The 24,555-nt window shown below is 46.6% G+C and overlaps 1 protein-coding gene across 1 annotated transcript in view; it reads right to left on the reverse strand.

Annotated features, from left to right (window-relative positions):
* Positions 1-24,555, reverse strand: part of EXT1 (exostosin glycosyltransferase 1) — a 185,463-nt gene that overhangs the window by 26,771 nt on the left and 134,137 nt on the right. Inside the window, exon 2 of the mRNA XM_074577716.1 lies at positions 13-106. Within this exon, the coding sequence (XP_074433817.1) occupies positions 13-106 (94 nt within the window). The remainder of the gene's footprint in view (positions 1-12; positions 107-24,555) is intronic.

The raw sequence follows: 24,555 nt of genomic DNA on the forward strand, positions 1-24,555 counted from the left end.
TGCAGCTCTTACCTGCAAGGCTTCCAGAAACCTGAAAGAGCCAAGCCTGCGCCCCCGGGGAACCAGACAGAAAGTGGCATTGTGCAGCATTTCACGGTAATCATACCTAACAAGAACAGGGGAGAAAAGAGAAAATTCAATTAGCGGCGAGTCCTAGAGTAACTGGGCGTGAAAATGCAAACAGCTGTTGAGACACATCTGGATAAAATCATCTCCAACCAAGACCGCTCACCACCAGGTTAACCAGCTCCCTCCGTGCACGCGTGTGCCGGCCATCTCCCCGCTCCTTTTTGTTCATCCTAAGGAGCAGCCACCATGGGAGAGAGCTGGGGAGAGCAGTAATGAAACCGAGAATGAAGGAAATCGTTTTGCCTATTGAAATAATCATCCTTTTCTATATAAACAGGCGTGCGTGACTTCTAACAACAAACTTACACTAACTATTTTGATACCCGAAGCATTGTTGCGGTACTTCTGTGACCCGCATTTCTTTTCGGATTTAGTCAAAGCCATGCACAACTGCGGTCCTTTCTGCGCAAGAGGTCTGGACAAAGCAAAAAATACTCAAACTACGCCAAAGAACTCTTCCCTTACCAAGCAGGCACTAAAAAAGGGACGGGGACCGGGAGGGGGGAGTTACAATGACTCACTTGGTGGTTATTGTCAGGTGTGGTGAGAGAGATAAACTGCCAAATTTTGGCAATTAACCATACAGCTGCAACGACTCCTGCTCCTCCAATTTAAATTTTAAGTGCTTATAGACACTCCTGTTTGTTGTTTTTTTTCTGATTCAATCAATCACCTCAAAACCATTTACCAAAACCACACATCAAATCCAAACAGTTTCCAGCCTGTTATTAGCTAATTGTACTTCTGGCAAACCCACGGAACTGCGAACTGCACCAACGTCATCCGAGACAAAAGCATCCAGATTAAACACCCTCCGCTCTCCAGAGTGTCCCGGCCTCCGCAGGCAGATGTTATTTGGACAGTAACTTGCGGCACTGAAATTTTTTAACACTAATAAACTAATTTAACCATAGCCTGCAGGCTAGATAATTTTTTTTGGATGCATGTATATGTGTATGTATATACATATGTATATGATTATGTTTTATATATAAAAAAGTCCGGATCTACGTTTGTATTCTCACACAGGCCAGACAGATGGGAGTAAGCCAATTTTCAATTATAAGCTCCGTCTTTAGGAAAAGACATCTTGCAAAGGCCCATTTGCTTAAACAAGCGTGTATAGCTAATTTGCACAAGAAAAGGTCACTGTGAATGGATTAAGATTATCTCCACTGAGAGTAAAATAAAAACTCTCGTTGCATTAATTAAAACTACAAAACAGACTTCAAAGTACTTTTTTTTTTTCTTTAAATCGTATCTCAACTTTGGTTAAAATACATATATACATATTCCATCCAAGTGACAGCAATTTCTTTTTCTCCATGTGGGAGACTTGACTGGCAGGCACGTCCCAGCTCACTAGCCAGCAGTGACACAGCACACGGGGGAAAATATTAGGAAACCAGAATATCAAAAACAGTAAAAAAAAGTTGCCATTTTTAAGCATTCTTTTTTCACATTCCGAGGTCTGAGGCGCAACACTTTCACTGCATATTGTATGACAGAAAATGTTAATAAATACCAAAAATAGAATGCCCCGTAGGGCTAGAACATGCCAGTCAGAAGTCCCCCATCATTAGCTAGCTAAAAATGGAAAATCCTGTTAATGTCCCCGAATGCGACAATATCCACAAAACGTTGATGGCAGAACCAGAACACAAAGAAAAGCAGGGAACGAGGCCAGCGCAAGCGAGTCCTCCCTACGCCAGTGGTGTCTTATATTGGGCACTCTTTCTTGTATAACTAATTTGCTGATGTTAGGACAGATTTTTGATGGGGAAAAAAAAAAAAAAGGATTTTGTTGACAATTTCCCACCTGAAAACCAGTTAGTGTCTTGCTCCCATTTGTGCGTTTTAAAGCCTAACGTGTGATTTATTGCCGAGCTCTGGAATAGCACGGTTCATGGCCATCAAGCAATTTATCTACATCATAGGCACACAGAGAGCCTCATCCTAACCTTGATCTATGGGCACAAAATTTCCATTCACTTCAGGCAGAACCCACAAACACAACGGGAGCAGACCTGGAGTAAAGCAATATCCATCGAGAGCTGCTGCAGAGAATGAACTGCACCAGAGATCCTTCCCACAAACAAGTCTCGCTGCAATTTCCACCGGAATCTCTTAAGGTGACTCAACACGCTCTTTGAGCCCAGTGCTAGCAGACTGGTTTCCAGTTTAATCCCCCTCAGCGACCACTCCGGGATCAAGCATCTATTTGAAATCCTTAAACACGAGGTGCTAATTTTGCTTCTCCTAGTTCGTGGGTAGGACGCAAAGCAACAGGGGTACCCTGCCTTTGCTGAAAGACGGACGACAGCCCAGTACGTTCAAATACGAATTCGGAAACGCCTTTCACACAACACATGTAGGCAGCCACAAAGACATAAACATCTCCGTCAAGCTGCAAGCATGGCTTTGTAATTCGAAGCATCACTCATGGAGGAAATCGTTTATACGTAACAAACAGTACTTTAGAGTCGAGTTTGCAGCAGAGCCTGTTGTATGTTTTTCTCAGACTGCCAGGCAGCCTTCGGAGGCCTTGGCCACAAAACCATCACCTGGTGAATGAAGCTCCATCCCACAGGCCATGGTGGGGACAGACGGCATCAGGGCAACCATCAGTTCCAGCCCCCTCCCCAGACAGGCCTGTGGGAACCAGGTTTGAGCTTTGCCAGTGTTTTGCCAGGGAGGGAAAACAGCTTATGTACAATTGGCATTTTTTTCCACATAGGAAGCACATACGTCTCACCTGAAAGCATCTCTGCACTTCCCCTAACTCTGACTTAAAATGCTTTCAGTGAAGTCAGTGAGATAATCTCTATGATTAAAGGTAATGAGTTAAATTTACGTTATGAGTTAAATCTTTGCTGGACTTTAAATTTCTCCTTCTCCTGTCCAGGAGAGAAATGGGAACTGGCCCAGACGTCCAGAAACACACTCTCGGCTACAGCAGGACACTTGTACATTAAGTATTGACCTGGCATCTATTGCAAATACCAGTATTGCATCAATGGCAGGCTTGGTTTCCCCACCATCTTCACTGACTAATCCTCACAAGACCTCGGGGAGGCAATGAAGTATTATAACCCTGCTTGCAACTGGCGGAGGGGCCTTAAGTTACAGAGAAAATAGTCAAGTGTTTAGAAGAGGTTCTCCCAGAGCCTCTTCTTCTTCTCCCCTGGCAATGGGGGTTATATCTGTTTTCAGAAACACTTATTTCCATTAGCCGGCAACATCTGAGTACAGCAGGGAGATTTGTTACGGTTCTCCAGCTTGCATCGCTGCGGTTTCTGCAAACCCGGAGCTGCCAGCTTGCGGGGACGGCTCTGCATTGCCTGCCTGTCCAGACGCTCTGGTTTTAGCCGGCTACAGAGGTTTTCCAGGCTCCACTTCAGGCAGCCACAACCGAGCCGTGGTCAGAACATGCTGCTGTGTCCCCGGCACCGTGCGGCACGGCACGGCCGGGCACTTCTTCCTTACTTCTGCTGCTGCGGTGGCACACTCTTTCTGGCACTTTCCTTTCCTTTCCTACTCGTAGTTAATCTTCCCGAGCACTTATTGTAGGAAAGCTTTGAGAGGAGTCCTCTGCTTTGCATGGAGGGTGTTTATTTCCAGAAAGCTCCCAATTTTGGTGTTTGAAGACTGCCGTGGAGGGGGGGGCACACGTTTCTTGCTCATATTCCTGTGTTCCATCATTCTGCACGCTCGCACGGAGGTAACGTTTTACTGCCAATTTTAGGGTCGGCTTGGCCTGGGCCTCAGCTGCATCATTCAAACATGTTAAAATCCAAAATCCATATGCCTTTAAAATGACAGTTGGGGCTTTGAAACTAAAATAGCTACAGATTTAACCCAAAGCTGGCATCCCTCTGTAAGGATCAGCAGTGTGTTTTATTAACTTTCAGGCTTCCTTCCCTAATGATGAAGTGCACCTTGTTCACAGCTAATACCTTTTTAGGCAGCATAAACAAATAGCTCTATTTGTAATCAATTCTAATTTATTCACACTTTAATTGAAATATCCCCTCCCTGCTACCACCCATAGCTGAGAAAACATGTTCGGCCCCATCTATCACGCAGGTGTAAACACTGCAACGCCGTGTGGGCAATTATCCGAAGGAGAAATGCTGCTCAGCCAAATGCTCTCACCATTTTAACTTCTCGATCCAACACATTGCTTCTGTCTTTCCCCATCCCCCCTGTTTTTTTTCCTTTCTGATGTGCCGACCTTGTCCATCAGCACGTGGATTAGAGGGCTGCTTGGGATTCCTGGTTCACCATTATCCCAAGGAGGCCGGGCAGGCTGCAGAGGCTCTGCAGTGACTAATCAGCCATGCCATACATTCCTTCTTACAGCTTAAGCATTTCCCCATGTCACTACACTTAAGAGATTATAAACTAGCCTGGGAAACATTTTCGCTGCCCATTTTAATATAAACTACTTTTTTCCAAAGCCACATCGTCATCACCATTGATTGAGGAGAGGTCTAAAAGGACACCAGCAGTTCAGACCAGCAGATATGTCCAGCTACCCAGATTTAATGACTATTGTACTTTATCCAGCTGTATGTCACCTGCCACAAAGGAATCACAAAGCAGCGTACATATTTTCCTACCTAATCCTCTGACCACTGATAGGGGATACCATCACTTTTCCCATTTCACAGATGGAAAACCTGAGATACAGCTGACCAGTGGCTTCTCCAGCAGCTAGAAAGACCTTGGGAATGCTAACACCAGCGTCCTCACCTGCCTCCCTCCTCTCCGATGATACAGTGCTCACTGAAAACCAGCCATATGTTACGGATATCAAAATTCAGATGGACATACAGGAGCAGAACCCAAACCAAATACAATGGGTTTAACCCAGCAGTACGTACTTTAACAGTGCAACACATAATCCATCTTCTGGAAGGTGCTGGAGCTCGTCTTTGGCAGGGAGCATCGGCACATACCGCCGTAGATGTCAGATGGGACTAGAGCTGTTTTCTTCTTTCCCGAGCCAAAAACTGCTATGGCACTTAACCAACTATGTCCAGGGCTCCCTCCCTCAATCTGCAAGCCCAAAAACGCTTGCTGCATCTTCCAAAAGTCCCTGGATCAGTTCAAGTTCAACAAAGACAGATATTAAACTCCTACAACGCAAGGCTACATGGCGGAGTGTTTCCCAGTCTTCCAGTATATTAAATTTCAGCCATTAATCAATTGGCCAGTTTTCTGTGTGTGAATGCTTAATACAGATGGCTCTGAACTACTGGCTGGAGAGCCTGAAAAGAAACCCTCTCTGTCACACGAAGCGTCTTGTTGCTTGGTTTCCATTAAGGTAGGTTGGCTTTCAAATAAGCTGTCAAGTAAAGCCTGGCATTGAAAACACCGAGTGAGTAACTGTCTTTGTAGAAAAGCTGACAGCTCAGCTGTGCGTCAGATAGATAGCTGCCCAAGACGGAGCTCGAAAGGCTAACGCATCCTACTTGGAAGGGTGCCGTCGCCGCGAACTGCTTGCTTTGGGATTTACGGCTGCGCAATGCTTTGGGGTGATCTTAATGTCGGTGAACAGGCTACTGGCTGGCAGTTCATCTCCCGCTCCGCCAGCACCGGGTCTGGAATTAGAAAGTTTGGAGGTGCAAAAACATAATTGGAAAACTTTTTTTTTCCCCCTGCTTAAAGGGCTAATTGATTTCACAGGTGTTTAATTATCATTTGCTGTGAGATAATACCTTGTAGTGCCATAAAAAATGGATTTAATTTTCAAGTGCTTGCAAAACCATTGCCAAAGCCAAGTTAGAGCTAAAGCTAGATAATTATTCTATAAATCAAACACACTGCCTCCTTTCTTTGAAATTTTTAATACTTGGCTATAATGATATCTGACGACCTTGAAACTAACATAAAAAGGATTTTCTTGCCAAGTGCTGAAAGGCAGCCATTGGAGTATTTCTTTCAGCCGGGTTCATTACTGCCGCCGCCACCATGCTGCCCAGGCTGCAGGACTCCGAGGGATGCTACGGTGCAAGCCCGGCAGCGGCGTGCACAAACAGCGATCTCAGCACCCAGGTAATGGCCGAGTATCTGAGCATAAGCCCCGTTTGAAAATGCAGATAAATCAATGAAAATCCCGCATGATTCTTCTAGGCCTGGCAACGGAAATGAACCTCTGCAAACATTCAGCAACTAGCGTCAAGGTACGTTTTCTCCTCTCCGTGCCAGCGTCTTCTTTTAGTTCAGAAGGTTGGATTAATAAAGAAAAAACAGGGAAGCAGAGTTTTCACTTTAGTGTACTGCTAAAGGAACTTCGTTACGTTTAAGATGGACAGTAACCGTTGAAATTTAAATCATCTTTAAAGTCTTCATTGACATCACAGTTGGATTCAGTTCACTCCCGTATTATGAACAGGGACATTTGGATACACAAGCCATTAAAGTCAATGTATATTCTAACACATAAAAATGCTCTAACGATTTTTGTCTAAATATTTACACAGAAAGCCCCGTAAATCTATACGTTGCATGCAAAGCACGCGCCACATTTGGACTGCCAAATACTACCCAACTGGCTCCCAGTGTGGCGGTTACGCCACCTAGAACGAGCAGACTTACACAGGAGCAAATGCGGGCTCACCAACACCGTTTGATGTTTAAAGATAACTGCTTATTTAACAAGTGTGCCAGAGAGGGGTGGTGGGTAGCGTGTCAGAGGCAAACCTTGGCGAGGCGTCTCTCCAGGCAGCATTACGCCCCAGTTACCAGCAACCTGCTAATAGCATCGTGTCGCGCTGCTTCGAAAACCAAACGCCGGCTCTTCGGCTTTGAAGTCCTCTAACAGCGCCTGTTTCACAGCAGCACCTCGCTGCGCTGGCAGCAAGAAAACTCACAACGTGCCTGAATGAGAGAAGTCCACGAGGAAGCAAATGCACTGCTCGCTTGCATCTTCCGCGGAATGTAAATGCAGCACCACATATTGTGAATTCAACACCCTCCAGGTCGGTGGGAAAGCGTTGAAGACGCTGATGTTGGCGTGTGTGGATGCAGGCAGAGGAACACATGCAGCCACAGGACAAGGTTTTACGTGGAGCCACCTCCCCTGCCACCCCCTCTGAAATGACATACACGTATGTGAACCCTCTTTGCCCGAAAAGTGCCCATCAAGCTGCTGGACCCTTAAAAGGTAAAGATAACACCAACCTGTTAAGATAATCTAGTGGTTCAGGCAGGCTTTTGCTAACAGGATTCTTCTAACAATAAATTATACCAACACTTTGCATCATTATGGTATCTCTACCTTGCCATTTTCTGGAGATCACAAACTCCTTTTTGAATATTTTAATATAAAGAACCTCAGCCTGCCAGCAGGAGAACAAAGCAGCATCTCCATTTCACTGATGGGGAAACTGCCGCACAGCCTGAACTTGGGCTTCATCTACTCAGCCCTGTTCCCCAGCACTCTGCATAGAAAAATGCAGGAGTAAGTTGAAAGTAGTATCTAACTCTTGACAGTGTGCTTCGGCATTTCAACAGAGAACTAATATCCTGGTCTGCATCAAAAGAAGTGTGACCACCAGGAGGTGATGCTTGATGCTCCCTCTTTACTCCGCTCTGGTGAGACCCCACCTGGAGTACTGCGTCCAGCTCTGGGGCCCTCAGCACAGGAAAGATATGGACCCGTTGGAGCAGGTCCAGAGGAGGGCCACAAAGATGATCAGAGGGCTGGAGCATCTCTCCTGTGAAGACAGGCTGAGAGAGCTGGCGTTGTTCAGCCTAGAGAAGAGAAGGCTCTGGGGAGACTTTATTGTGGCCTTTCGATATATAAGGGGGCTTTCTAAGAAAGATGGAAGGTGACTTTTTACCGTGACCTGTAGTGATAGGACAAGGGTAATGCTTTTAGAATAAAAGAGAGTAGATTTAGGTAGGACACGAGGAAGAACGTTTTTACTGTGAGGGTGGTGAGACACTGGAACAGGTTGCCCAGAGAAGCTGTGGCTGCCCCATCCCTGGAAGTGTTCAAGGCCAGGCTGGATGGGGCTTTGAGCAGCCTGGTCTAGTGGGAGGTGTCCCTGGCCGTGGCAGCAGGATTGGAACAAGATGATCTTTGAAGGTCCCTCCCAATACAAACCATCCTGTGATTCTATGATTTTAATTTTTAAAATTGGGGATATTATATTCTGTCCTTCACAGAGTGACTTTATATGGACTTTAGCCTTCTCCTAGCAGTGAAGCAGTGTCAAACACTTGTCCTTAATAGCCCCATCTGGTCATATTAACCGACCTCACATGCTGCGACAGTCCAGCTGTGAAGATATTTTGGGGTAATTTCCCACTGCAAAGCCAGTTTTCTTACTGATTTATTCTCTAACTTAAAAAAAAAAAAAAATGGCAAAAAAGCCCACTACTGGAATTTCAGTTACTAAAGCATCAGTTTGGATTAAAGACCCAAACAAAGAAAAATCCATACTGCATTTTCTGAACAAAGAAACAAATTTTAGCTCATCTGCCACCCACTCTAATTTTGAGATTACAGTACAGGACGTACCTGAAAGCCTCGGAGGGCAGAGAAATAAAAGACTTATTGTGAGATTTCTCACCTGTCAACACCTGCTGGCTCTGAAGCCGATGATGCCCTCCTGCCTGTCAAAAAAAAAAAAAAAAAAAAAAAAGGCCTCCAAATCTTTCTTTCTTAATTATTTTTAAATTGCTCTTTATTGAAAACTTGAGTTTAAAAAATGCTTTAGAGGATCAGTTTTCTGGAGTTTCATGCTTCAGTATCTGGGGCTACTGAACGTTTTAACTAACCCAGAAAGAGAAATGGTTGATTACAAGCCCTGGATGGTAAAATATGAATAAAATCAGTCCTCTGCACCCGTTTATGCCACAGTCCAATAACTGGACCCAGCAGAGACCAGAGAACTCTGGCGTAAAGAACACTGTCCTCTCCGTTAAGCTGCCCGTTGGACTGGGACTTCAGGGGGATAGCAGAGAAAGTCCAGCCCCCTGAAGATTGAATTAGAAGGGGTTATCGTTTCTGCTCTTGCTTTGAATGTCTGGCTGAGCTCTTTACCAAACGATTTAGAATAGTCCTTATGAAGCTTATCATTTTCTATTCAGCTCCACAGATTTTCCCATTATGGCTATCGAGCTCCTAAGTGGCTTGTTGGCATCTTTAAAAGTTATAGTCCTCCAGACGCAACATCTAAAAATGGAAAGCAAAGATGATGTGCAATACTGGCTCTAATTATGCAAGAGTTCATTTCTATGAATGACTGGATGTGTTTCCAAAAAAACAAGAGGGACTTTACGGAGGAACTGCTGGCAGAGCCCCATGTTGTCTAGGCATTCTGACCCAAAATGTGACCATGCTTGGAGGAAAAATTAGTTCAGCAAATCCACGGAACAACTTTGAATGAAATAGAGAAGTGATTTATTTTTACTCATAAGAAGTCAGCTGCAGCTTAGTCCCCAGGAGTGGTAACACCACAACATATCTAGATACTTCAATGTTTTAGTTGCTTATTAGTGCTTATATTTGCCTTCAGCTCAGGATCTCAAAGTATTTTCTTTCTCCTTTCTATAAATGAGACAAAGCTACCTCAAAAATAAGAGCAGGACACAAAGTGGGGGGAAGGAAAGAACCCTAATTGCGTGTATTTTGATTTTGTAGCACTGCAATTTAGGGTGAAATCCCAGCACCGTTATAATCCAGGGTGGGTTTTCACTGACTGACAGTGGGTGCTGATCTTCTGGACTTAATGAGGACTAACTTCTGCAATAAAGCACTGCAGGAGTGTGGAAGGGCAGGATTTTTTTCCCTATTGTAGTCAACAGTGAGTACTAAAATAATTTTCATTTTCTAAGAAAGACAAAATAGTAGATAGCAGGAACAAATATAAAAATGCACTGATAATTGCTTTTCAGTGATGTCTCCTGTTCCCATCCTCAGTTTTGTTAACAGAAAGCTAAATCAGGCCACCCCATATGCAGTTTGAGAAGTAGGACTGTGCTTCACAGGGTGGCCAGGTAAAACGGGATCTGTCACCACGCAGATCTGCTCCGTCTCTGTGCTCGCTCACTTCTGCTGACTACAGTAAAATCAAAGTTTTCTATTATTTGCTCTTCTCAGCAAAAAAGGCAGCTAGAACGAGAGCATGGCTCCTCTGCACCCCTGCATCACCAAGTCCCCGTCGGAGCTGGGCTCCGCTCTCCTCCTGAGCCGGAGGAAAATGTGAGCCATACACCATTAAGTTTAAGTTTAGAATTGCAGCTGGCTTTTGTAAGGCAGTTTGTGCCTTTTATAGGGGTGTTTAGGCAACTCCAGTGGTCTTCAGTTGACGTTACACCAGATCAGGGTGACTATATCTATTCAGTACGGCTGGAGAGAGTCTTACCCACTTTCAACAGAACGGGGGGTAATGATTTCAACCTGAAAGAGGGTACGTTTAGACTAGATATAAGGAAGAATTTTTTACATTGAGGGTGGTAAGACACTGGAACAGGTTGCCCAAAGAAGTTGTGGATGCCCCATCATTGGCGGTGTTCAAGGCCAGGTTGGATGGGGCTTTGAGCAACCTGGTCTGTTGAAAGATGTTCCTGCCCACAGCAGGGGGGTCAGACCAGATGATCTTTGAAGGTCCCTTCCAACCCAAACCCTTCTACGGTTCTATGATTGCCCATGGAGGCATATGGGACTTTTAGGTCCCCACCTGAGCATACAAAATTGCTGTCTAAAACCCCCCCAAACTACTGCACATTTCCATCCATGCATACTTACATACTTTTGCATCCATGCATACTTTACATACAGTTGCCAAGAAAGGCTGGATCAGATGATCCTTGAGGTCGTAGAATACCAACCCGGTATTCTATGATTCTATGATTACATGCACACGCTTACGCACTGTTTACAAAGGACTTTCATCTGGAAACCACTGATGCACACGCATATCCTTCTTCTCTTGCCTGACCCTGCCCTGACATACAAAGAACCTCACATACGATTTTTGCAAAATTACTTATTCAAAAATCAAGGCCCGTTTTGAGAACGCAGTTAGAGGAACAACCAATCAAAGCAAATTGAAAACCTTGTTTTGAAGGAAAGCTCTCCTCAAGCATGCAAAGCGAGTCTTTTGAAAACAAGCCTGCACACGTAAGTGCCAAACACTATCTAAACCAGACCGTATCGCAATTCTCAGCGCCACTTTTCATTTCGCTCCTAAGAGTCCGAGGGAAACCACATACCTGCTGATGGTGAATGCCTGACTGCTCGCATCTGTAGCCCTAATGCATCACCACAGTGTCAGGCATCTGCGCTATGTCGGGTCCAGTCCTAAGAGATGCAGACAGTGTTTTCTCAGTCCCTGCTGATGCCCACTCCCACCCCTGGCGCTCAGCACCACACAGAATCATCTGTTTCGCTTTTTTAGCATTCCTGCCCTGCTGGGCAGTGTCTGCCTCAACGTGCTACGTCTGTTTGCGAGCTAATACATTATTTACACAAACTATTCAGGCATAGCAGCAAGGATATAAAACATTTATCAACAAAGGGACCAGTTTGTCATTTTAAAATAATTATGTTTCTTTAAAGAAAGCAACAAATTCAGTTGTTTCAGAATTATTTATTAGGTTGCACAGGCTTGCAAAGGCTCTCTCTTTTGCAGGGAGAAGTCTCCACTCCAATAAAGCTTTAACCATGAGAAATTTTATACCTCAGCAAGGAGATCTCAAGCTCGCAGGTTTCGTAGCCAGAACCCTAATGAGAAGCACAGGTCAGGTTAGGTGTATGACGGCGCATTCTCCTGTGATCTGCCAGACACTGAAACACCTCGAATGAACCACGGGGTTGCAGGGCAGGGAACTCTCAAGTGTATTTGCAATTCTGCTCCGCTGTCAGTAGCTGGAGCACGCCTACCCCACACTTACCCCTGGGAGCAGCTCTACCAGCCCCAGCCCTGGTGGGATACAGCCAGGCTTCTCCTCCGGCCCCGCTGGGAAGCAAGCATGCAGGGCCAGTCTGGCACGGCCTGGCAAAAAAGCCCATTGCTCTCTACCTGCTCCCTGCCCCGCACTGCCCTTTTATACCTCCTCCAGGAATTCAGGCATGAGGACAAATGGAAAGGGAAAGGCATCGGCATGTGAGTGCTCTGATCGGAGAGAGACCCATGATCTGGTGCGCTCTGCCGATTGCCAAGGAAAACATGACCGCCCGGACAAAAGGGCTTCCAAGGGGATGCCAGGAGTGATCAGATTAGTTGGAAGAACAACAGCTCTTTGGCCAAGTGCTAACAGCCAACAGATGGAGGGGAATGATGTTGACCGTAAGACAGGCCGTGTGATGACGCAGTGCAACATGCAACTGGACTGCTTTTTTATACAGGTGTGTTAATTTTGATATTAGTTTTAAAATATTAAATTTTTTTTTTGAACCTTCCAGTGGTAAGCACAGAGCAGGTAAAACGTCATCCATAAAGGAGGCTTCTGTGTCAGGGCAACTTCAGCTTCCTACCTCTAATAAAGAGTAACCGCAGCACCCTGCGCTGGCGACAGAACAGGCTGCACAGCTCCCAGCTGAGACTGGGTTTTGTGTGCCGTGTCCCCGCGGGGTATAAATGAGACCGCGAGCTCTCTCTGCAAAATTCCGAGCAGCTGTTCTCCCCCAGCTCCCTCTCTCAGACTCCAGATGGGCTGCGATACAGGCATTTTCCTACAGCAGCGCCTGAAATCACGTGTTAGACGTGTCAGCAATTTCTGCCAACATCGGAGGCTAAAAAGGTGCAGACCTGGAGCAGGTTTTTTGGAGCATCCTCACGCAGCGCAGACATCTTGTACATACTGTTTAAGAGACTATAAGACACGGTAAACCAAATTCCTCTGTAATGCTTGGTGTCTGAAACAAGACATTTTACCTTAGAAAGGAGCAATTCTGTAAAGGATTAGAGGGTCACCGTGGATAAGCAGCTCAAGGCTGTTACAGAAGAGCAAATGAATCCTTAAACACATCAACCATGCTGTACACACAGAGAAGAAATTGTCCCTGTGTACCCAGAGTCGGTGAGGCAGAGACTCGAAAACAACCACTGCTAATAGCCCCACATGTTGGAAAGATGCTGAATAAGTGAAGACAGAGAACAAGGACAGAAAAGTTACTTAAGGGACGGTAGTAAATACCCTTCTGAGAGAGACTTACAGACCTCGGCTTGTTCAGCTTATCAGAGAGAAGAGGAAGAAGCGGCTTGATTACAGCACGTAAGTGGCTCTACAGGGAGAAAAAGAAAAGGAACCGAGAGTTCTTCAACCTGCTGAAAAAGGGCACAACAAGAATCAAGAGGTGGAAGTTAGAAGTGAAACAAACATCAATACAAATCTGTGCTAACGCCCCGGCACCAAAAGTATTTTAACCACTGAACCAAACTGCCACGAGAGATGGTGGCTCCTCCATTAAGTGATGTCTTGAAATGGGAAGCGAGTGCTTTGCCGGAGGATGTGCTGTAACTCACGCGGGTCGCTGGATGCAGCCCAGGGGTAAAGCAGGTGACACGGAACGGGCTACAGCACGCGGGAGATCAGACGCAGTAATCTCCTGCTCCATCTGGCCTTCCATTTTCTGTAAAAGCTGCTACTATCTGGTGCTTTCTGATCGTTGTGAGCACAAAAACTCTACCTCCAATGTTCCATCACGCAAACTTCATCCAATTAGATTAGTACTGAAAAGCATGGGGACACGAAAAGGGACAGTATCTTCTGATACCCAACCCACAGCACTACTTAGATCACTTCACTAGAGTTACAATAAATTCTGTAAGACTAAACGATGACAGATTACACTGGATAACAAATAACCTTCAGGATTTTTGCTACTTCAGACCAACACATTCAACTTACTAAATAATTATTTATCTGATGAACAGGACAGTTTGAAAAGGAACTATTGTTGCACAGAGATCAGTATTATATTTCTATAGATCTCAACTGGTTTCATTCCTATAAAACTCTTCTCTTCATAAAACTTTTCCAAAAAAGGATTGATCATCCTGATCAAAGTACCAAGTCAAAAGGTTCGCTCTTTGGTTATCATTTTGGTAAACTTAATAGAGGCATCCATAAATTAGGAAGAAAGGAGGAAAAAAACCCAAACCAACAAATTATTGTGCCTAGGTGGAAATTTTAAAAAGATCTTTTTTAAAGGATTACTGAAACCCTCCCGAGTTCATCTGCAGATGCTGGAAACATGAATGGATAAAACTGGAAGCCTAGGGATTAGCAAAGTCATTACCAGAATCGCATTTGCCTTATGCAGAATACTTTGCTTTCTCCTGCCTCCACCTTTCAAAGGTTTATGATCTCTGCCTAGTAATGTGGCTAGTTCTTCCACAAAACGTACCAACTCCTCTATAATTTCGTTGGCAACATCGGTGTTCACTATCTTTTGCAGTGAGCAGTCCTGTTTAAAACTAGTTTCTCATCACACATTAATATTCTGGCATGGGAGGTTTGCAGAAACGGAGAAAGAATGAGAAATAAATTTGAAGGCAGGTCTTTGCCTGTTTTATCGTCCCCGAGGTTAGTCTGCGTTCAGAGGGGAGGGAGGTCTGAGCGCTGCAGTCACACCTCACAAATACCGTTTTCTCGGTTTATACCTTCCTCTGCTTCGGTTTTTCTCGCTCTGCTGAGTAAATACATCTTCGACAGAAACCCACCCAGGCAAGGAGACGTGTGGTTTGTGCCATCTCGAGCAGGCTGTGGTTTCCACAGGTGTCCCCCAGCTCTGCTCCGCCGGCGCCGAGAGCAGCCTCGGACCTCGCCTCCCTCACCCCCTGCCCCCTTTTCGGCCCGAAAGGTTCGGCGTGGTGCTGCGGCGACCTTTCCCGTGGAATTTTGAAGGATAACGCAATTGCTGCCTCAGCAGATTCCCCCAGAAATTCATGAGAGAGCTTTCAGCTCCGGTTTTGTGAGGAATTTGGAAAAAAATTAAGCCTTTAAAGTGACACACAACCTTACTGTCTGTCCCAGTGCTGCCACAAATGTCAAAAGCCTCAGCAAACACTGCTTGAATGAGAGATTGGACAAAAGCCCCATAGAGGAGTTATGGCAGATGATGTTAACCCGTTACGCTGTGAATTTTACCATAGCTGGTAATTTTTGGGTCTCTCCTCAACCCCCAGACTCCTGACAAATGTGCAAATTCCATTTTGCCCAAGGACACCAGCACGCAGTTACTGAATCACGGTGCGTTTAGACGAATGCCGCAGGGAAATGTCCCTGTACATCCTCTGTAGCTGTTTATATTCATCACGGCTGCAAACCAGCAGTCTCTTAGTCTCTTAACGCACCTACACTCTTACTCATTTGCAGGCACACAACTAATCCAGACGTGCTAAACGTGGAGAGAAGGGCAGCTTCGGCTGGACCGGAGCATACGCTGCTCCGCAATGTCCCAGGCACGGTGGTGCAGAGCTGCTTCCCCAGTAATGCAAACCAGATCCCACTAAAAGCCGGTACCTGTCTCATCCAATTTAATTTCCAACCAGCAGGGAACTCGGTCGCCCCTGCTGCACAGGAGAGGACAGAAGCGCGGAGGTGAGAAGGGAGCGGGCTCGGGAGAGAGCCAGATGCTGCGTGGGAACAGGAGCTCCCTGCCTGCCGCGGGAGAGCCGGGCTCCGGGGTTAACTGGGATTGAAAGGCCAAGCGCCCAGCAGACGTCCCCGCAGGCTGGCTGGCACCCGGCAGTGGCTGTGTCCTCAAAGGACAGGACGGCAGCCCGCAGTCATGGTCCTGCCGCGCAAGGCTCTCATCCACGCGCTGCCCAGCCGTGCCGCCCTCGGGGGCCAGCCCAGACGCACTCAGAAATTAGCGCATCGAGGTCACCACGGCCAGGTTTTTGCACATCCCGGTCTGCAACGGCCCCGCTAAAAGCTGTGCTCTCTTCCCGAAGGCGTGCGGCTGCCGACAGCAGTCCCGGGCCAAGGACAGGGCGCCTGTGCCCAGGCAGCCCCGCGGGATGCTTCCATGGCTCCTGCCCGGGGACACGGTGCCGCAATAGCGGGCGCCCTCTGTCACCTCAGCCCCACGGCTTCAGCTGACAGAGTTTGAAAAATCTGGCCGTAGTTTTCACACATCGGCAGCAACAAGGCTTTTACTTTGCTCTGTCCGCGGCTGAGAAAAACACACCAAGGTCAAAGTCAGAACATGACTTGAAGGCTCTTCCCAGCAGCATCAGGGTCTCGGTGCCCAACAGAGGTTACGCCAGCAGGAAAAACGCTTCTGCCTCTGACGTCTGTATCGTGACCCCGAACAGCCAGTACCGGCTGAGTTTTGTGCTTAGCCCGAGGACTGTTTGTAAAACGATCGATGACGCATGCGAATGGGCTCTTGTTTGTCTTACTGTACACTGCAAACATTGCTTTTAACCATGAGGTTTTTTGCCAAATGGTTCTGAACACACCCAAAGTGGGATCCCGGAGAGAAAACTGCAAAAGCAACGTAATGTGATCAGCATCTGCCTTCCAAGGGGGACTGATCAATGTCTTCTGATTTGGGCTCAGCCTGCAGGACTGTCTCAGCCGAGGTGAGAACCAGACACACGTAATGTCACCTGCCCACCTCCGCACCTCTGAGGATCAGCCCGGATTGCAGGGAGCTGCTGCACGGCTTTTAAGCTGAAAATCCTTTCCCACTCAGCTTCTGAAGCCACTCTGGCCCTTGAAATTTTAATTCCCTCCATTTCCAAACAAGATTTAATCAGAGCTTGTTTCTGAGGGGGTCTAAGTTAAGAACGAATACACAAGTGCAGGTTTTGATAGCAGAATCTCTAATTGCTTTTACCAATCAGTAAAAGTAAATTGGTCGTTACGGTACCAGTGCACCATGTCCCCAAGCCAAGCAAAACTGAATTCACGCCCCTCTGAAAATGAGGTGCGAAAGGCTCGTAAGAGGAGGGTGAGCGAGCAATTCCCCATCCGAGCCCTCTCCTGAGGTCAGGTGGATGATGTTGGCCAGATTCTGCTCTCAGTTACTCTGGTGTGAATCTCAGTGGAGTTGCTCTGGATTTACACCGACGTAGCTGAGAAAAAAACCTGCCCTGTCAGTTTTCCTTCTTCGGTGGCCATTCTTCTAAATCTTGGGCTCCATCTTAGATCTGCTTCTTCTTACAAGTCGCCTGCCTTCGCCATGACGCCAGCTGGCATCTCTCTGCTGATCTGCCACTGTTTAGCTCAGAGGATTTCCAGACGGCTTCACGGATACTTCCTAGTCGTCAGAAAAAAAAGCAGCTCAAGAGGTACCTTGCCTATTCTGAGTGCAGTCATTCGGCTAACGGGTCCAAATGGCTCTGCCTGTGCCCCAGAAAAAAACCCAGCAGCACCACGGAAATTGGAGTTTAACGTTCTGCATTTAAAGCGGAGGGTTTTTTAATCTTTGGCACCCACGAAAGGCTGTTTTTCACAAAACTGAGTGATAAAACCCTACAAGAAACACTCATCCCCAAACTATCTGTGTGGCTTTTGCACACATCTGTTTCTCTCCTGTCCTCAAGAGATGTCTAAAATCTAATTAACCAATTAATTTGCAAATATATTCTAATTTATTCAAGGCAGATTTTCTTAGTGTTAAATTATCTGACAGTGAACCATACGCTGTACACAGGAACAGGACTTCATTAAAATACCAAAGGTTACACAAATGGAATAAAAATTATATTTGTACTACAGTCAGCACATACTTATATCCCCTAATGAGAAAATGTGTTTGTATTTCCCTATTTCTAATTTGTTTTTCCATGTTTGGTGTAAACCTGCGGCTAATACATTCGCAACACCAAACTACTACACCTAGTGTGGAAACAGGAACATTCTGAGAGGTTTCCACGTCCGTTCAACTTGCAACAGAAACTAAATGTACAAATAATCCACCGTCTGCGCTGGTAAAACTCTCCTCTCGGCCCAAGTGATGCCACAGTTCGTTTGTTATTAAGAATTACATCCTCGTCCTCGGCCAGCCCCGCTCCTCCCGCCTCCCTCCGCAGGTAGCACTTTGGCTGGGAAATCTCAAGTTCTAATCGACAGCGCTTGAGCGAAGCGAGTCTGAAGGAAAAAGCCGATGCCGTGTTCTTGATTGCTGCATTGAACTGCTTGCTGTTTTTTCGTTGTTTTTTTTTGTTTTCCTCCCCCCCCCAACTCAATAGCTGTGTGGGTACAAAATATGGCAGCTGGTTTCCATTCTGCCAGCTACTGGAGAGGTCGTATCATTCGCCATCGCGTGGCATCAGTCACGGCTCCACTCGACCTTCTCGAAAGCACAGGAGACGCGCTGCCGGGCTCAGTCAAAACCACCCAACAACAACAACTAACACAAAGAATCCTCTTCCCTAGTTACTAACTCTCCAAGTATTTTTTTTTATTATACAGCACTAGCACACACAAAAAGACTTTGTCTGTATACTCTAGGCATAGAATCGCTTCTTGAAGACATTAATACCAAACAGCTGTTTTCCTCGCTTGTCAAGTAACTCAGTATTTTTATTATAGCTCATTACACTCCAGTTGCACCATGGTCAATTAAGACCAAGTTACAGTCCTTCTAGCTGTATGTATGCGTAAGGGACTGCTGCTATACTGAAAGGCACTTTAATTATATCTAATTATACATATTAAAAGATCAGGGACTTCCCCCACGTCACACACCGGATCAGCGGCTGAGCTAGGAACGGCAGCCGGATCTCAGTGCTGCAAACCCCGGGCTGTCGAGGTGTCCCCAAGCCTGTTTTCGTGCCACCAGGGCTACGTGCCCACAGCAGGCTCCATAAATCCAGCGTTGCTGGAGGCGGCAGGCGCCGGAGCGGCGGGAATCCATCAGTGGCAGCGCCGAGCCCCCGGGACAGGGGCTGGGGACTGCGGGGGGCACAGCACCTCCCGTGGGGTTTGACAGCCGAGGGGGATGGTCCCAGCGGGAATCCAGAGTGCTGGCAGCACTCTTCTTAATTAAAGACAAGGAGTAGGACCAGACAGCTATTCTGGGGCTGGGTGAATTCGGCTGGAAGACCAACAGAACTGGGGGGCACACTATCAATGTTAAAATTACACGTTTTATGTTTTCCTCCACTTATTTTTAGCAGCAATATTTAAGGCAAGTACCTAAGGAGGCAGAAGTGCCCTACCTGCCCCCACCTCCTTATATTTAATTTTTAAAGTGTTTACTTTGAGCACGCACTGACCTGGAAGAGGGGATGGCCTGCGACTACCTGTGCAGCTCGGGGTATGGCAACTGTCAGAAGGGCGAGAAAAATATGAAAGGAGTGGGCTGAAGGAGGAGGAAAGGAGCATCAGAGCTCAGTGGTGGGATGTGAACGGCACTGCTCAGGCAGCCCCGAATGCTCCCACGAGAGAATCTGGTCTGGGTCCAAAGACGGCTAAGGAGGGGGAGCAGAAACAGCTTCCCAAAAAGAAAGCGAGTGTTTAAGTTCAGGGAGGAGACCGGAGACAGTCGGATGGGGAATGCAAAACAACGAGCAAAACAGAGCAGGCAAGACTTGGCGCTCCCGTTTGTTTTCAGTCCTACAGTAAGAACAGCCAATAAAAAGAAGATGGATTTAAAGCGCTACAAGATTTTAATTTTTTTAAGCCACAGTTTATAATTAAGCCGTGAAACTAATTGTCTCTAAATATAATTGAGGCCAGGAACTTCTGGGAGATCAGAGAAAGGACGAGCAATTGATAATGTGACTATCATGGCTATGTTATATTCAGTATAAAACCAGCAAGAGATGCTTAAACTCTGCATTTCCATGGTTTACCTTGGACTGGAGGTGAGGGAGAAGCTAAACGTTGGGAGAGCTGTTTGATAATCACCCTTTAGGGACTGTGACATCTTCCTCACCCATCAGTACCAAGCACGGCCAGCAGCCGGAGGAGACAGCCCACAGATCCACTGGCAAGGGAACAGCCCCTTCAGGACAACAGCCTCGGAAGAAGCAGAGGGACGCTCCCAAGCCCGCAGGAGAAGGAGGGATATGGAGGAGAACAGACAGAAGACAAGTCGTGGAGGACTGAAGAGCAGAGACAGGGTCTGAAACTAGTTTTAATTCCTTTTCTTATTTGTTTCCTTTGCAGCTGTAGGTGAAGTGTGCAGACACAATGCCCAGGTACAGGGCCAGGAGCACGCGGGGCAGCTTTGGCAGTGAGCTGAGCTGTTTGAGTTTCCTATCACGGCCCATTACGTCAGGAATATCTGTCCACATGGCTCAACGTGGCTGATTACTCCTCCAAAAAGCTTTCAAATTCATTTATTTTTGCTCATATCCAAACCAAAGAATCAAGCAGTGCAACTGCTTATTTGCTTGCTGCAGTGGTCACCGACAGAACTACCAACAACCACCGAGGACTGAAAACGAAAGCTCTTGCGACTTCACAAATAAACCACAAAAATCTCCTCATAAATGCTCTCAATTATTTCTAGCCTTTGCCTTGAAACCCTGCCCGTCCGAGCTCCTGCTGACCGCACGATGCAATGCAGACTGTCGCGCGCCAGCGGCTTGAGGAGCCGGGGGGAGCACTGGGTTCACGTTGGTTGCCTTGTGGGTCAATGTGGTTGTCAAGGTACATGGGTGCAATCTTGTTCCCTTATAGAAAACTGATCAAATTAATTAAATGACTTTACTGATTTGATTAAATATCTGATAATCTTTACCACTGGTGCTGCTCCTGACCCTTCTTCCATCCTCAGCCTGTGGTTGAAGACCTTCAAACCCTTGAATAACAAGAGAGGATTGCCTCCTTTCCCCCACTTGGAAGCTTTCTTGTCTTATAAGCTGTACATATTTGCATACTTGGCTATAATGTACCACTTCAACACTGTGCAATCAGACAACACTTCTCTGGTTTAGTTATTAATAAACTACAGATGCATCCACCACTGACCAAAGATGCAAAGGTTGTGAAACATGAAAAAGGCTGATCAAAACCAGCTCCTGTTTTAGCGACAGCTTAAGCTATTAAAATATACTCAGCATCATCTGCCTTAACGTCAGCCACAGTAAATTACTGTCTCGATACAGAGGATTGCAGGAGCAGAGCACAATTCCTTCTACATTTTTCATACAAAGCAGATGACACTTTTTACGTTGCTTGAGCAGGGTCTACCACTGACATTACATTTCATATGCATACTGCTTTTGGCTTGCCTGTGAAATGGCAGTATACGCTCTCAGATCTTCCCGACAAGCTTTAGCTTATTTAAGACTTGCTCAATATTTTCATTTTAGCTGTTGGGAGAGGAAAATAAGGTGGGGAAAATTCTGAAATTGTCACACCACCAAAGGGCATTGCCTATAATCATGCAGCCGTGATTTAAAGCCAAGTGACAGTCTATAATTGAATTGTCTGGGGCTGCCTACGATTTATTTACTGAATTCAGACATACGGTGGGGGGGGTCAAAAGAGCGCGGGTCTTTACTTATTCATAGGGAAAGCAGGAGGGGGGCCCCGGCACTCCAGGTACCTCTGGTTTTGAGGAACCCGCTATGTGTGTCATGGCTTTTACATCAGCTTCAGCAGAGCAGCAGCAAAACATCGCCATGTCAAGCGGAGGGGGAAGATGTGCCCATTGGCATGGAACTTCCCACTTGAGGAGTGGATGCAATTCCTCACAGAAAACTGCTTAAGACCCTCTAGGTGAGGGCTTCACCAGGACGAGAGGGCAGAGACATTGCTTACACCCTCGCCTCCATACCCTCCTTTTCTCCTGGGCCTCTCTTGTGTGGGACTCGAGATGGCCTTTTGGAAGCAGGCACCGCTCTTCTTTAGCATACTTAGAGGTATCGCCAGATTAAAAACAAATAGCCTTGATAATGCATCCAGATGAACCCATCCAGCTATCCCAGCACATGGCTGCACAATTCATGCCAGCCCAGGCTCCCAGCAATACCGTCCTGTTTGCAGCAGCCTCCAAACCCAAGGGGATGAACGAAGGCGTGCGGTGGAGGCGCAGGACTGCTAACGCCTTCGCTGCAGGGAGCTGATGCTCCAGCCCTGACCCCAGCCTCTCTGTCAGGGCCATCAAGAACAATTTGGACATCTGTCCATGGAAAAATAGGAAATAAAGGTCTGAGGCCACTAACGCATTTAACACCGGAGAGCTCGCACAGTCTGTTAATCTACACCACCACAATGGGTTAATCATCAGCCCTGGCCAGCTACAGCCTCTGCTTCTCAGGAGTCACAGAATAAAAGAAACACGGCGGTTACCGCACATTTTTCCCAGCGAGCATGCAGCCTGATACTTTAGATATTTCTACAATACTGCATACAACTGCACACACGCTTCTGCAAATCTACTGGAATGGCTTTGCCACGTGGGCTTTTAAGGACAGCCCATTGTCTGCTGTGTTTGCCCTACCAGTGAGATAACAGCATGCAGGAGTCAGGAGGGCCAAGAAGATCTCCTCTCACACATACCAAGTGGAGCAGCAGGTAGGGAGAACCAACACACATATACACGCACCCACACACAAACAAACACACTCAGGACCAACCTACTCCCTTCGACTCAAACTGGTCTTGGGTCCATTCGTGGCTGCGAAGCCCCATCCCCTCCCGGCACGGCGGATGCACTGCACCGTTTGCTAGGAATGAAGTTGGGAGTGACGCCGTGGTTTAGGAAGAATAGCCTGGATAAGACCCTGCCACTAACAAAAAGTTTTTAAGGGCCTCTGACAACATTATCCACACATTTCTGTGTGCTTTAGCCAACTCTAAAATGGTCTGATCACATACTGGGCACTCCCCTGTGCTGATCTAACGAGTGCTTTGAAATATTGTATTTTAACTACAGCATTTCTCTTGCCATTTTTTTCAGTTAAGCACACTTTACCTTTGCCCAGTATAGATATTTTGACTCAACTGTACTAACCTGGGGCCATCCAGCTGAACCAGCTGACATTGGAAATGAAGGTGAAATGAAGGGTGTAGAATTAATTGGGGCGATCAGCTCTGGGACTTTTGGGACGGCATTCGCTACTTTGATTCTCTGCTCTCTCCGTAAAGGGGAAGGAAAATGCCAGGTTGTAAGTAGATGAAGTCCAAATATTAAGGACTTGCTGTCCTCACTGTGGAAAAACTATGGCTGTGAGTGAGAAAAAATAATTAGGTCCCAAATCTGCATTGAAACATTTTTGCAGGGTTTTTGCTCTTCAAGTGGAAAACTGTTCCCACGCGGTCTATTTTTAGGCATTTTACATTAAAGAGATCAGAAAAAGTCTTCATGTTTCAATTTCTCGCTGGGAAGTTTTTACAGTAAAGATACTTGGAACCAGGAAAACAGTGACAGAAGAGGGGAATGAGTGAAGACCGTCGTCCCTGGAAACACAAACGTAGAGCTGGAGCCAGCGCAGGGGCGGCGAGGGGCACGCTTGGCTCGGTCACTCCGGCAGCCAGGGTGCACCCTCATTAGCCACAGCTCATTTGCGCCTTATGATTACTTGCAGAATAATTTGACGTATTTTGGGATAATAAACTACCCAAAGTACTGCTTATCAGTTTCATTCACTCAAAGTAAGTCCCAGCGCCAACGCTTTTGACCCGGCTTCACTGAGACAAGCATCATCCTTTCAAGCCAAAGTCCAGAGCAGGGTCGGGGACGTCCCCGCTCACAGGAGAAGATGCTCGTGTCCCCCTGGCACTGCAAGGAAGGGAGAGCAGAGGGTGAGCAGGAGAGAAGGACAAGGCTGCAGAGAGTGAGGAGGCTTGAGTGGAGAAAGGGATGAGGAGGGCTTTTTTGCTTTTGAGATGAAAACCAAGGCAGGAGCCGCTCCACCGCTTTGTGAAGCTAGCGGAAGGATTTTCTGCATCAGTCCCTTCGTAGCAGATGCTGGATTTTTATTTTTTTATTTTTAAATCGCTTTTGAACAGACTGCAAGGTCACGTTCCAGCAGAGCCTCGGCACCCTGGATTCAGTTCTCAGGCCAATGCCCAAAACTCTGAGGTTTTGGTTTCTTACAGGCGTGTTTTGTGAATCCCCCTGCGTCCAGCCTTGCCCATCCACCCAACGCATCTCTGGGAGGAAACTGTCTGTCCGCACCAGAAGCAGCTTCTGCATCATCCGCCGCATGTTTCCCCTTTCACACAGAGGGAAAATCTCATCTTAATTCCTTCCAACCCGCCTAAAAACATGTCTTTAACCCTTCAGATTCACATCCTGCACGTTCCCACACACCAACAGGCAGAAAATCCCCCCCTGGAAGCCGTGTTTGTTGGCGCCCAGCCGACTGCGCTTCCCTCGTGACTGGATGGCTCTTTGGAGACACACGTGACATTCCATGCTGTCGGAGAGAAAAAAAAATGCCCAAAAAAGGCTGCTCGAACAACAACTTCTCGCCTTTTTGGCACCAATTAAAAAGAATTAAGAATACCAGGAAGGAAAATTTTAGTGATGGAGAGGCGCTCTGG

Source organism: Larus michahellis, chromosome 2, assembly GCF_964199755.1.
Source record: "Larus michahellis chromosome 2, bLarMic1.1, whole genome shotgun sequence".
Classification (NCBI taxonomy): Eukaryota; Metazoa; Chordata; class Aves; order Charadriiformes; family Laridae; genus Larus; species Larus michahellis.